Source organism: Cupressus sempervirens, chromosome 9 (assembly GCF_028749045.1).
Source record: "Cupressus sempervirens isolate cs-2001-9-10 chromosome 9, ASM2874904v1, whole genome shotgun sequence".
Lineage (NCBI taxonomy): Eukaryota > Viridiplantae > Streptophyta > Pinopsida > Cupressales > Cupressaceae > Cupressus > Cupressus sempervirens.
The window spans coordinates 592,171,928-592,185,774 of record NC_143126.1 but is presented as its reverse complement, the minus strand read 5'-3'; the positions used below and the strand labels follow the sequence as shown (position 1 = coordinate 592,185,774).

The following is a 13,847-nucleotide window of genomic DNA, read 5'->3' as shown; positions in this document are numbered from 1 at the left end:
AGTACCGTGTTTAAATTTTTTCTCTATGTTCATGTCAAGTACGTAATTTTTCTCACTGATGATAAACATTCATACTTTTTTGGGGGGTACTTCTTGGCTTGTAATAGTCCACATCTCTACATAATTTTCTTTTCTTGTAACACAAACAACACTAGTTTTAAAACAAGTGCTAAAGAACAATTTAACTACATGAGATGCCTGATATGCTACTTCTGATCTTAACAAGAGGCATGTAAGAAATTCACCCGCATTCCAGAAATCTAAATTTGACAAAGAAATTACCTGATTGGCATTCTTAAAATGATAAAACCGGTGAGATTTTTTGTGAAGTTCCATTGGCTCCAACATACCATGGCTGTTGCAAGTACATCATAAGAATTAAATTACCCGAGTTATTGCTTCTTGTACATTTAAAACAAGTAGAAAAACTGACCGTGACAGGCTCCAATTCTATCAAATATCTAGAGGAATCTATACAAATTTAATATGATGATGGTCAAGTGACTGAAAAATTACAAGCCTCTACAATGCAAAGATATGAAATGATATACCTTACAAAGGCACATAGATGCAACTAGTTACTTTGCATTACTTAGAGTAAGCTATTAATTTAGTTTAAGGCCTGCATGGTAATGTTTATGAAAACTTAATTTACCCTTGCAATCGATAGACCAGACGATGATAGTCACGAAGCAAAGGACCTAGCTCCTGTAATCGTATTGAACTGGAAGCTGAATTTTTCCAGTATTCTCGTAGTGCCTGCATTAATATACAGCCATTCAATTGCATATCATATGCATTAGAAACTCTCATGTTTTCCCACATAAATGTAGAAAATATAGGTTATAAGGAACAACATATTTCTACGAATTTCCAATCGATACCTCAACAAGAATGCCTTGTTCAGGAGTTTTATCTAGATCTCTGGGCACTAATGTTGCTGCTAGAGACAAAAACTCTCTGTCAGTCGATTCATCTTGAATATTGAATTCAGAAGCAGGTGCAGTCTCCATAGGAAGTCCAAGTCTCTCTCTTAGTTCTCTCAAAGGAGATACAAAATCCTTATCAGTTCCCTGTTCATTGGCAGAAATTTCCCACAGTATTCAGCAGTATATAAATACACAACATTACAGAATATATTGTATCATGTAAAACAACATATGTGAGAGGTGCTAAATTACTGGGGTCTAAATGTTTTTGACTGGTTATATTTTTATCATTATGCATACCGATTAGATATCAGGCAGCTATATTTACTCTTTTAGGTTGGGGCTATATTAGATCTAAAAAAGTGCAAAATTACATTATTCTATGTTTTGACATAAGACAACAATGAACCACATTTAAATAGTAACAAGATGTTCCCGAGTATCTTCCATTTTCTGAGAAGGTAGTGGAAACCCGAAATGAAAGGCACCATGCCAATGACATTTGTATAATAAAATTTCTATGTTCGTTTATGATATAAAAGACAACATTGCTTTCTTTTGTAACAACCAAAGTTTTTGTGATAAGATACATTATCATTTCCCATCTGCTGGAAGGTACAATACTTCATTTATTGAATATAGAAGTGGAAGATAAACTACTTGACCAATTTACATGCTTTCCAATGGGAGTCCACTTCAACAAACTTGTTATGGAGGTTAAGACCAGCTAGCCATATGAATTTGGATCAGAGATGCTATTATATATTTAATCTTCATCTGCTACAATGTCCTTGAGGTGGTCTTGAAGGTATCATAGGCACACAAAAGCCAGACTACTTATTCTTAATCTATGCTTTTAAAAACAAAAACAAACCTCATCCTTAAAGTTATAGCTGCAGTGTGCAGCAATAAGTTAATGCAGTTTTATTATGAAGACACACGGTGGCCTTTTAGCCTATCTTGATCTTATTTTCTTGGCAAGAATGAGACTAGAGATTATTACATGCCTCCCCTCTGGTTGGCATTGGTCTTTAGTTGCAATCGTATCTTCTTAGAGAAAAACAACCTCAATTTTCCAATGAGGGACCTCTCTTTGTTTTTGAAGGCTTTAACTGCACAAAATCTGCTTCCATTTTTTAAATTAACAACACATTTATTGACATATATGTGCAGAACAATCAAAAGCTTATTAAGAAAAACAACCTAATACTTTCAAGTTATCCATTCATCTTATTTATATCAGGCTAGGCAACTCACAGGGCTTCTAAATAGAACCGAGGCCCCTATATTTTCTGCACTTGATGCTTTGACTTTGCATATTTTGCTCACCTTTCATTTCTAGGCCCTTCTGGGGGCCATCTTGCTGCAACATGGGACAGCACTTTTCGTAGTGATCTCTTCAAGCTTCCAAACATATTTTTTGATACCACTTTACAGGCTGTGGGGGTTTGTGGAAATTTCTAGAGAAATGTAAGGAACTCAGATTTATATTCCTTCAAAATAGTACTATTAATTTCTTATGCATTTATGCAAAATACCACAGTTTAAACTTCCAGATTGTTAAATGGTTTGACTAACTTTTCTCCTATATTATTCTTCTCTTGACAACATTTTCTTTAACAAAGTTGTGTCACTTCTGTGCCATGCATGCCTTGCAGGGCAAAACTGCAACAAAGCTCTAATAGCCTAGTTGCCCGGCCAACTTTACATCTCTAGAGTAACTTGTTTATAAAATTATATCTATAACTTTCTGATCTTTGCTGATTCTTTTCTTAAGAACAGAGAGAGAGAGAGAGAGAGAGAGAGAGAGAGAGAGAGAGAGAAGTTTCATCTCTGTCTGAAAGATAAATAGTCAAAAGCTAGCTATCATACAAAGGATAAGAGGTGAAATTAGTACAGATATAAGACAAATTGATAGAAGACCTGATGATGTATGAGCCATCAACTATCATTGTATTGCAATTAACACACTAAGGAGAGGCCTTTGACACTATATGACCCTAAGCTCAGTTTAACTTACGTTGCTTGCTACACCTGTTAGAATTGATGGTGAAACTTATATGTGGAGATCTGAATTCAACTTTAAAAATGACATTGTATATCACACAGAGTAGTAAATTTAATTTTTATTCATACATGAAGTTGTTATAAAAGTAGACCAAAATTGATCAACCAGGGACCAGACCACTTAGTCCTGAGTCTGACTATGCAAAGTTTTTCTTAAGATCCCAAGAGTAGCCAAGCAAAACAACTTTCAAACATCATCTAATACATAGTGAAATATGACAATATTAATAAAACATAATAAAGACATTGTATCAAGAGTATAGTATTTTACAGATTGTTTTAGAAATGGTTCTCTTTAATAGTGCTTCAATTACTCTTTATTGTAGATATGGATACAACCACTTTTGATTAGTACTATTTTCAGAATACTTTTTTGTTATTTCATCCCTAAAAGCTACTTTTTGAGAGCTTATAAATAAGTTTTTTGAGAACATTATTTGTTAAAGGAAAACTTATGTTACACAAATTTTCCTTCAAAATTTGAAGTCAGAGTATTGTTTTTGTGGAAATGAATCAATGTAATTGAATTTAGCTTTGGAACAAACTTCCATGGGATGCAGACTATTTTGTGCAGGCCTAAACTAGAAGAGAATCACATGGTTTGCAAAAGAGAGAAACACGGGTCTGCATAAAACGGTGTGGATCTGCACAAAACACAGCCATAAAAAACTTCTGACGGCATTGAGTATGAACTCGCGATTTTCAGAAACCAACAAATTTCTGCCCGCTATTTTTTTCTAGTAAAAACTCTCCACACTTATCATTGTAAAAACCTCTACAATTTGTAGACAAGATTTTTTAATGAACACGAAAACCTTCAATTTTACAACAGAAAAGGATTTCCAATTTTCAAACAAAATATTCCCAATTTAATTGCAAAACAAGTGATTTAAAACTTCTATGAATTTCAAAAAAATCTATAGTTATGAATTTTATTAACAAAAAATTCGTTGAAAACCAATGTAACACTAGTATTGGGGTTCGTTGAGACGGGGGAAAATGGGCTTCATTTTCGGGACAGCTAGGGGACGATAGCAAGGGGAGGACGGGGCCAGGACGGGTGTTGTACAATATACATATAGAACTTGAAATGCTAGTTATGAAATGACGTTTCAATAGAACATACTAAATTAAAATATTTGAATATGGTAAACTCGCAACATGAACTAGAACCATTGAACATTCAACATAGTAACATAGTACATACCCAATAGTAACATTCAAAAATCAAAATTCAAATAGAAATTCAATACCCATCCCAGTTGCGGCATGGTTGCAAAATGGCAAAAGTGGGGGTACTTGGGTACTCAAGTACCCAGTACTGGGACGTCTTCGAAATAGGTACTTCAAAGTTTGGGAGGGGGGTGTGAGTCCTCGTGTTACAATGTTGAAAACTAAACTCGGTTTTCATACCATGAAATGGTAATCAGATTAATAAACTAAGGAGATAAGGGCTCCTTATAAGGAGATTACAAGACAATGTTTCTAAAACAGACACAATCATGATCTGGAACAAAAAAAGAAAGTTACTAAAACTAAGCATGCTTATATAGACTACTAAAATCACCATTAAATATAACAATATAACTTTAATAACTATTGATTGCTATTATTTAATAATTATCAAATCTATGTTTGTAATGTTCTAAAGTAAACCACCAATATATTGTTATGAATCAAACTTTGTATTGGCAAACCTATCTATTTAAATTGTGGCTTTGAATCAATTTTATCATTTCCTTCATAAAATCATGTGGTGTTCATCCATGTCTTTTATATTGATGTTGATTCTATAATGTTCCCATCATAAAATAAATAATTAATCAAACCTTTGTTTATGGGCCAATTGATTTAGTATATCTTGAACCCATTTTTATTTTATTGTTTCCATAGGTGAAGTTGTTGGCTATATTTGTAACTCTTGGGAAAAATTCCTCCGAAGGGTATTTAAGCACGACATGTAGGTAGTAGTTGGTATGCAATTTGATTATTTCTTAGTACTATGAATTCCTGTTGGAGTTCAGTATTGTTCACCATTTCAGATGTGAGAGGTCTTCCCTACTTGGCTTCTCTGGTTTCGGTGGGATTCAACCCTCACCCTATTCCATTGGTGTATTACTTTACTTTGGATCTGGCAAATCCGGATTACCATTTTAGTCCAGAATATATATCATCTGCGTTTATCTCATTATACTCTGGTGTCTCTTTGTACAATTTCCTTGAGTTGTCAATTCCATTCTGGAGCACTTAGTCATAGCGAATCAGCAACACCGCACTACACTGTTACATCCCAAATTTTGACCCAATTTAGTCTGGAATATATATTTATCTGTGTTTATCTCAATTTACTCTGGTGTCTCTTTGTACAATTTCCTTGAGTTGTCAATTCCATTCTAGAGGACTTAGCCGTAGCGAATCAGCAACAACACCGCACTAAATTGTTAAATCCCAATTTTTTACCCAATTTAAAATGTTCATATAACCGTTGAGGTTTCATGTAAAGTCAGTTGACAGTTAAAATTTGTTACAATTATGTGAAATGGTAAGCTGGTTAATCGTTATAATGAAGATGAAATGCTAGTTAATCGTTATGATGATATTTTAGAGCTATTTTGGGAAGTTGATTATTTATCATGAATTCATGGGAATTGAAAAGGCGGTTAGCCGTTATGATTGTTTATGATTAATAATTTGATATGGTAATATGATTTAATTCTGGAGAATTTCCTTGTAAGGAGCACTTCACAGGGGTGGAAGCATTGTCAGAAAACAACTGGGTACAGGGACACCACCATCATTGGGCAAATATGTGTGAATCTTGAATCACCATGGCTAAGGGTAAATAACTAGGCAAGCAAGAGTGTATGTTGGACAATACCATGAGCTACTTGGATAACATATAAAACATTTCAATATTTAAACATAACCAAAATTCGTACCTTTGATGATTTATGTTGGTATCCTCATCATTTTATTATATACATATATAAATGCACATATGTATAAAGGTATGATGCCACCATGGTATTAAATTACCCAAGCTCGTCTCTATTAACATACGTATATATATATATATATGTATATATATATATATATATATATATATATATATGTATATATATATGTATATATATATGTATATACTTTGGGAGGATATGAAGATAAAATAAATTTTCCAAATTATGCACATATATAGATATGCGTATCCTAATATGTATAACCTTGGACACAATAACAGTGTGATGACATCATTCAAAAATAATATATATATGCAAATATATATATATATATATATATATATATACATAATTATAAGTTATTCTTTTAATATGGAGTTCTTCGAATTCTTTCTTTTAAAATTATAAGTCTCTATGAGAGACGATGAGTACACTTGGGGATTTTCCTTCTTTTGAATCAGTGAACCAAGAAGCTGATAATCTTCCTTGTAACTACCATTGTTGTCCGACAAATTGGGTAGTTAAATGGTTACCAATACGGGCACGATTGTGTCGTTTCATTGGCATTGTGTCGGATGTTATAAATGTGGCTTTCACTTATGTATTTGGCATCATTGTATGGAACATTACTGTTATGTACGGAAGCATTTGATGAATAAATAGTATTTTACTTTGTTAGGTTATTATATGTTTCTTTCCTATTTACCTATAGGCTGAACATTTGGTGCTGCTGCTAGTTCAAATCCAGAGTGGTAGTGAATGGAAGGCCAAGGATATATGGGAATACCAGTACCAGACAACTGGAAAACGAATGAGGACGACGAAACAAGAATCCTAGAAGGTGAGCACCAAGCAACCTAGAACTTCTACATCCTGTACCGCATAAACCTTGAAACCTTTGTACAGAGATAAGCTGCAGAGAACGAGGTTACATTGAACACGGTGTGGAATGCCATGCACGTGAACCCAACAACGAACAAATTCCTAGACCAACTTCCCCATTTAATTGCACAAGCATACTTGTCATAGAAGAGAAGCAGGGAAGAAGTGGAACAAGAGGAACACAAACACAAGTCTGGGTAATGAAAGCAGACACTTACTTCCAACTCAATCCAATGCCAGAAGAAGAAGCAATTAAGTTTGCTGCTCTCCATTTAGAAGGAATAGTGCACAAATGGTGGCAACACAATAGAATCACACTTGGACATGACTAGATGAGCATGTATGCGAAATTTACTGAAAGATTAATAGAGAGGTTCAATAACCAAGATCAAGAACTCAAATTCAAGGAGTTGGCACAATTGAGAGAAACAAGATTGGTGGATCAATACATCATTGAATTCTAGAAACTTTCTGTAGTGGTCACTGATATTTCAAAACAACGTCGAGTAGTACTGTTCATGGACGGATTGATGGAACCATTAAAGGGATGGGTTAAAGGGTTGAATCGAGCCGCCTTTTTGGAAGCAATTAAAAGGGCTCGAAGCATGGCATTTTCATTATCTTCCTCTGTCTGAAGCAACTTTCACTCCAAGCCTCCATTAGCACCAAAAGAAGGTTGATCTCTACTAAGGAAGCCCCCAATGGATGAAGCCACAAGGCAGGATCTATGAAGGAAGAAATTATGTTTTAGTTGCAAAGAACCGTGGGAGCTTGGACATAGATGCCTTGGAAAGGGGAAGGTATATTACATTGAGCTCATGCCAGATGACGAGCAAGAGGACTCTTCTACTGAAGATGAACACCAACAGGAGGTCCTTGAAGACATCAGTCTGAACTGTACGAAGAGAGTAGTAGCATTAGTGAAACGGGGAGGAACCATCGCCCTTGCCGGCAGCCCAAGATATACAATTTTTAAGGTACGGGGAAATCTCCAAGGTCAAAGGGTGATTGTAATTATGGACAGCAGAGCTACCTTGAATTTCATTGACTCATCACTCGTGAAGGGAAGTGGATTGCCCACAGAAGCTCACATAGGTTGCCAAGTCAAAGTTGTCAGAGGGTCAATGTTACCATGCACACACCTTGCTTCCCAGTTAAGCATCACCATGGGTAACCACAAAATAACAAAAGACTTCTTTATGGTAGACCTGGAAAATATGAAAGTCATTTTAGGCATACAATGGATGGAATCTCTGGACGGGTACACACAAGGTTTCAAGTGGATGGATTTCACTTTTGTTGTCGATGGAAAAAAGGTGGTCCTGAGAGGGATGACGAATGAAGGTCTGAAGGAAGTATTCGCACAAAAAATGGAAGCTATTTTCCAACATGATGACATTGTGTGGGTCACACAATGCTTCGTGTCTACAGAGCCAATCAAGGGTCAACAGGCATACTATCTAGATAATAAACTTCAAACCATTTTGGATAAGTATGAGCAAGTTTTTTTCTGACATTTTGTTAGGTGTACCTCCCCATTGAGGTTTTGAGCATACCATTGAACTAGAAACAAGAGCGAAGCCGGTTATCACCACTCCATACCGATATCCAAAACAATTCAAAGATGAGATTGAGAAGACGATTCAAGAATTGCTTGAGAAAGGATGGATTCGCCCCAGCTCTAGCCCTTTTGCGTCATCAGTAGTATTGGTTAAAAAGGACAGAACAATGCGAGTGTGTAGACTACTGTACGTTGAATAGGAAAATAATAAAAAACAGATAACCTATTCCCAGGATCGATGAATTGCATGGTGCGGTTTATTTTTGTAAAATAGATCTCTGTTCCAGATACCATCAGATCCACATGATGGAAGATGTGGAGAAGATGGATTTACGTTGTCACTACGGGCATTATGAGTTCCTGGTCATGCTGTTCGGATTTACGAATGCACTAGCTACTTTCCAGTCTTGCATGAATTGCATCTTCAACAAACAATTGTGTAAGTACTTGCTGGTATGTTTTGATGATATCCTCATTTACAACAAAACTTGGGAAGAACACCTAAGACATTTGGATGAAGTGCTAGGGATCACGAAGGCCCAGTCCTTATTCGCCAAGCAATCCAAGTGTGAATTCGGGATGACAAAAATATTGTACCTAGGGCACGTTGTCAATAAATATGGAGTGCAAGTCCACCAAAATAAGATTCAAGCAATCCTTAATCGGCCCCCACCAAAATCGCTCTTTGAGTTGCAAGGGCTCTTTGGCTTGTGCAGTTATTACCGAAGGCTTGTTAAAGGATTCTCTCACCTCAGTGCACCATTAACAACACACTTCTGATAAGTTAAAAGAAACAATGAACACTTGCTCAATTCTCGCCTTACCTAACTTCACTCAACCATTCATTCTGGAGTGTGACACATTCGAAGAGGGCATTGGCACAGTCCTAATGCAAGATAGACACCCTATAGCCTATGAGAGTCGGAATCTTACACAAGTAGAGCGTCTATATTCCATCTATGACAAAGAAATGTTGGCCATCGTGCATGCACTAACCAAGTTCCGACAATATCTAGTGGGTGCTAAGTTTGTTGTCTCTACTAATCATAATAGTTTGAGATATTTTCTAAAGTAATCAGATCTGAATGAGAGGCAACAAAAATGGGTAAGATTCAGGCTTTTGATTTTGACATTGAACATGTGAAGGGAAAGAACAATGTGGTGGTAGATGCTTTGTCAAGAAACCCCGCTATCTACTTACTATCTCAGATTTTAGCTAACTGACAAGCACACTTATTGGTGGAATATTCTAAAAACACATTTGCATGTAAGCTAATAGACGGAAACACTTAGGATGACCGATATAAGGTGGTGGATGGCATCATTTACTGTAAGGATCGAATATCTTTAGTACCTAAATCCAAAGTGAAGCAAAAAATCCTTAAGGAAATACATGCCTCACCCTTGATCGAGCACCCGGGATTTCTCAAAACCTATAGATAGCTCAGGGAGAGGTTTTTGTAGAAGAGACTTAAAGAAGATATATTACCGATTGTATGGGAATGTGCAGTCTATCAGCAAAACAAATCCAAACACACTTTATTTGTCGAGTTACTAAAACCCTTGCCTATACCAAAACAAAAGTGGGAAAGCATCTCCATGGACTTCATCACTAGACTTCTTAAAGTAAATGGGAAGGATTGTATCTTTGTGGTGGTTGACAGATTGACGAAGTATGCACACTTCTTCACCATCTCCTCAGATTTGTAGGCCGCACAAGTAGCTGACTTATTTTTTAGAGAAGTTTTTCATTTGCATGGGTTACCCCAAAACAATGTTAGTGATTGGGATGGTCGGTTTCTTGCTACTTTCTAGACATAATTGTTTCAATTGGTAGGAACAAAATTGTCGCCAAGTACTAGCTACCACCCTCAGATAGATGGACAAATGAAGATTGTGAACATGTGTCTAGAGGGCAACCTACGAAACTACATTTCGGCACAGCAATGGGCATGGGTCAAATGTATGCATCTGGGAGAATACTATTACAATACCACTTATCACATGTCTATTGGGATGACACCCTTCAAAGCACTATATAGGTATGAGCCCCTTTCATTTATCGACATGGCATTGGGTGACAGCCGCGCACCAAGGGCAAGGGACTGGCTTCAAGAAGGGCAAGACATCCCGAGATTCTTGAAGAACTTACATAGGGTGTGTAATCAACAAAAAATCTATGCCGACAAACACTGGATTGAAAGAAGTTTCAAAGTGGGAGACTTGGGCTAGCTCAGACTCTAGTCATACAGGTAGTCCTCATTGAAGGCAAAGGGGAAAGAAAAGTTGAAGCCACGTTTTTATGGTTCTTATCGTGTAGCTCGCCGCATCGGTGAAGTTGCCTATGAACTGGAACTTCCCAAAGGAAGCCGCATCCATAAAGTCTTTCATGTCTCTTGCCTGAAGAAAGCCGTGGGACAAAACATCATAGTAACCACTGATCTTTCGCCGCTCAATGAAGGGAAGCTCGTGTTAGAACCGATCGAGATCATTGATGTATGGGAGAAGACTCTGCAAAACCGTACCCCGAGGGAATACTTGGTACATTGGAATCATTTGTCGTTAGACGACACGACTTGGGAAGGTGAACACATTCTACAGCATCCAACATTGCATTTTCTTGAGGACAAGGAAATTTTGGGATGAGACAACTGTTATGTTCCCATCATAAAATAAATAATTAATCAAACCTTTGTTTATGGGCTGATTGATTTATTATATCTCGGACCCATTTTTATTTATTGTTTCCATAGGTGTGGCCATCGGCTATATTTGTAAATCCTTAGGAAAATTCCTCCCAAGGGTATTTAAGCACAACATGTAGGTAGTAGTTGGTATGCAAATTGGATTATTTCTTTCTACTCCGAATTTCTGTTGGAGTTAAATATTGTTCGTCATTTCGGAAGTGAGATCTTCCCTACTTGGCTTCTCCGATTTCGGTAGGATTCAACCCTCACCCTATTCCGTCGGTGTATTACTTTGCTTCAGATCTAGCAAATCTGGATTACCATTTTAGTTTGGAATATATATCTATCTATGTTTATCTCAATATACTCTGGTGTCTCTTTGTACAATTTCCTTGAGTTGTCAATTCCATTCTAGAGGACTTAGCCGTAGCGAATCAACAACATTGCACTGCACCCCCTCTAGCACTGTACGACTTCTTACTCCCCACCGTTCGCCTCATTTCCAACATTGTAAGTCAGCTTCTGCACACTGTACGGCCTTCTAATCACCTTGTATGACCTTGCCAGTCCCAACCATACAACCTCAACCGTACGACTTCCCAAACTCAACCGTACGACCTCCCACTTTCAACCGTACGGCCTCCCAGTTCAACCGTATGACCCTTCAACATTCACCGTACGACTAGCAGCTACTACTATATGGCTTAGACACTCTCTTTCCAAAATGTACATGGCCTCCAATTTGATGCCCTCTAACTGAAATGAATTTGGGTATATAGAGGATTTGTGCCTTCACTTCAGAGATCAGAACATTACAGATTCCCTAATCTCTAATTTAACCAATAGTTAACATTTGTCTTTGTTGTTCCATCCATACTTTTTTTGTGGCCAAATATTGGTCTCTACTCTCCCCAATAGGAAGTTGTTTGCATTTGTGCTTGAACTAATTTACCATTGTTAACATCGGAAAATAAAAATATCCCTACAGGTTTCGACTATTGATAGTCTAGCTTGAGGAAAAAACATAGTCCGAATGGTCATTGTAAAGAAAATATTGTAATGGTGAGCCTCAAAGAAAAAGCATTTTCACCAAGGTTATTGTAATGAAGCATATTGAGGAGCAAGAAAAAGTAGACAAAGCAATTGGAAAAGTAGCATCTCATCCTTTGGAAAAGCCTTAGAAAATATTAAATGCTACTCCATCAATTTTCAATCTAGACATTTAACCTTGAGGCTTGCTATTGACTCATGGGTTTTCTGGACAAAATTTGATGCTTATTTGAGAGATAAAGCACAATTATGCTTCCACTCAACTATATGAGTTGTTATATTGTTCTTCGTACTGACTACAAATCGAAACATAACCTCCTCCACCTGGTAGCAATTGTATGTTTCCACATATTTCCAAAAGGAGAGTTGGGGTCTATTGTAAACTGGGAGTTTGCAAAGCTAGAAGTACTTAACATTCTATAAACAACATACAAAGACACAAAACAAAATGAAACAATGAAAACAAAACTAGAGCGTTCATTTCAATTTGCAAGTAAGACGCAAGGGGAAAAAACAACAAACACCTACCTCTTCTATTGAAATCTTCCTCTTCAATATTGTTGAAAGGTTCTTAACACACTTCAACCGCTTAGGAATATCACACAAACCAACTCAAAGCATGCATCAATCAGCCTTCAACTCTAACCAAAGTTGCAACAACCGAGACAAAAAAAAGTAAATTCCCAAATATACAAATGAAATAGGCTTCACCTTTTTAAGATTAGTGGTCAAAATTAGGATTGGAAAGTTCAGTTGACCTTTCCAGGCAAAGTTTTTTTTTTTAAAAGTTAAAAATAAATAAAAACAACCACATTCTTCCCAAGTTTTACTATGGGAAAGAAAATACTTCCTCGGTTTTCCCCCAGTTTAGTAGGACCAAACACAGTCTATTGGCCAAAGTCCAGACCCTATACGAACTCATAGGGAACTAAACCCGAACTGTGATCTAGTTTGAAATGGACTAGGATTTGAGGGTTCTTGGAGGACCTAGTATCTTAGTTGTTGAATGTATGCTGATGACAAGTATAAAGTCTCCTTCTATCTTAATTTTGTCGAGCGTTTGATGTTTTCAACTTTTAGACACATGATATTGAAATAATTGAAGTGTTGTACTTGTGCCGAATTCTAGAGACGTTGAGCAATTGTTGTTGTTCTCTCAAGGATCTCATACTTCACAGGTTCATCATGGCCAATGAAATCTCAAGAAGGCATTGTCGATTCAGGTCATCTTGCAGAACCACCTAATGTAGAATCTCATATGGATCAGTTCCATTAGTTTTTTTGTAGATAGCATAGTGGTTTTTTCAGTAACCAAGTATTTCCATGTAAACCATTTAGGTTAAGTTGTCTTGATAGATTAAATTAAATATTATCTTGCTCATGAATGGTATCGTCAAAGTTATGACTATTAAGGTTTTAACTTATTATTTGAGATCAGATTTGTCTAAAAATGGATATGCTATTAGATAAGACATTTTAAAAACACCTTGATAAAGACAAACTATAAATATGAATAATACATCATTATTTATAAATTTAAGGGTGTGGAACATAACCTAGAAATAATTGTTCAAATGTGTTTTGGTTTTTATATTTTAGTTTATAATATTTATTTTGTTATATGGTTTCGTGGTTGGGCCTCAATTGAATGGGTCCAAACTCTTGTCCTTTGACGCATCATCATATACCATTGGTCCACCCCACACAGTGTTAT

General features: G+C 36.4%; 1 protein-coding gene across 4 annotated transcripts in view; it reads right to left on the bottom strand.

Annotated features, from left to right (window-relative positions):
* The window catches only part of LOC149540067 (Galactose oxidase/kelch repeat superfamily protein), a 289,836-nt gene that overhangs the window by 15,086 nt on the left and 260,903 nt on the right, over positions 1 to 13,847 (bottom strand). For all 4 annotated transcript variants that reach the window (XR_016356343.1, XM_089801257.1, XM_089801256.1 and 1 more), the window contains 3 exons: positions 885 to 1,073; positions 656 to 759; positions 283 to 355 (listed from right to left, as the gene is read on the bottom strand). Coding sequence is in view for 3 of the 4 variants with exons in the window: in XM_089801257.1 (XP_089657383.1) it covers positions 283 to 355; positions 656 to 759; positions 885 to 1,073 (366 nt within the window). In the remaining variant the exon portion in view is untranslated. The remainder of the gene's footprint in view (positions 1 to 282; positions 356 to 655; positions 760 to 884; positions 1,074 to 13,847) is intronic.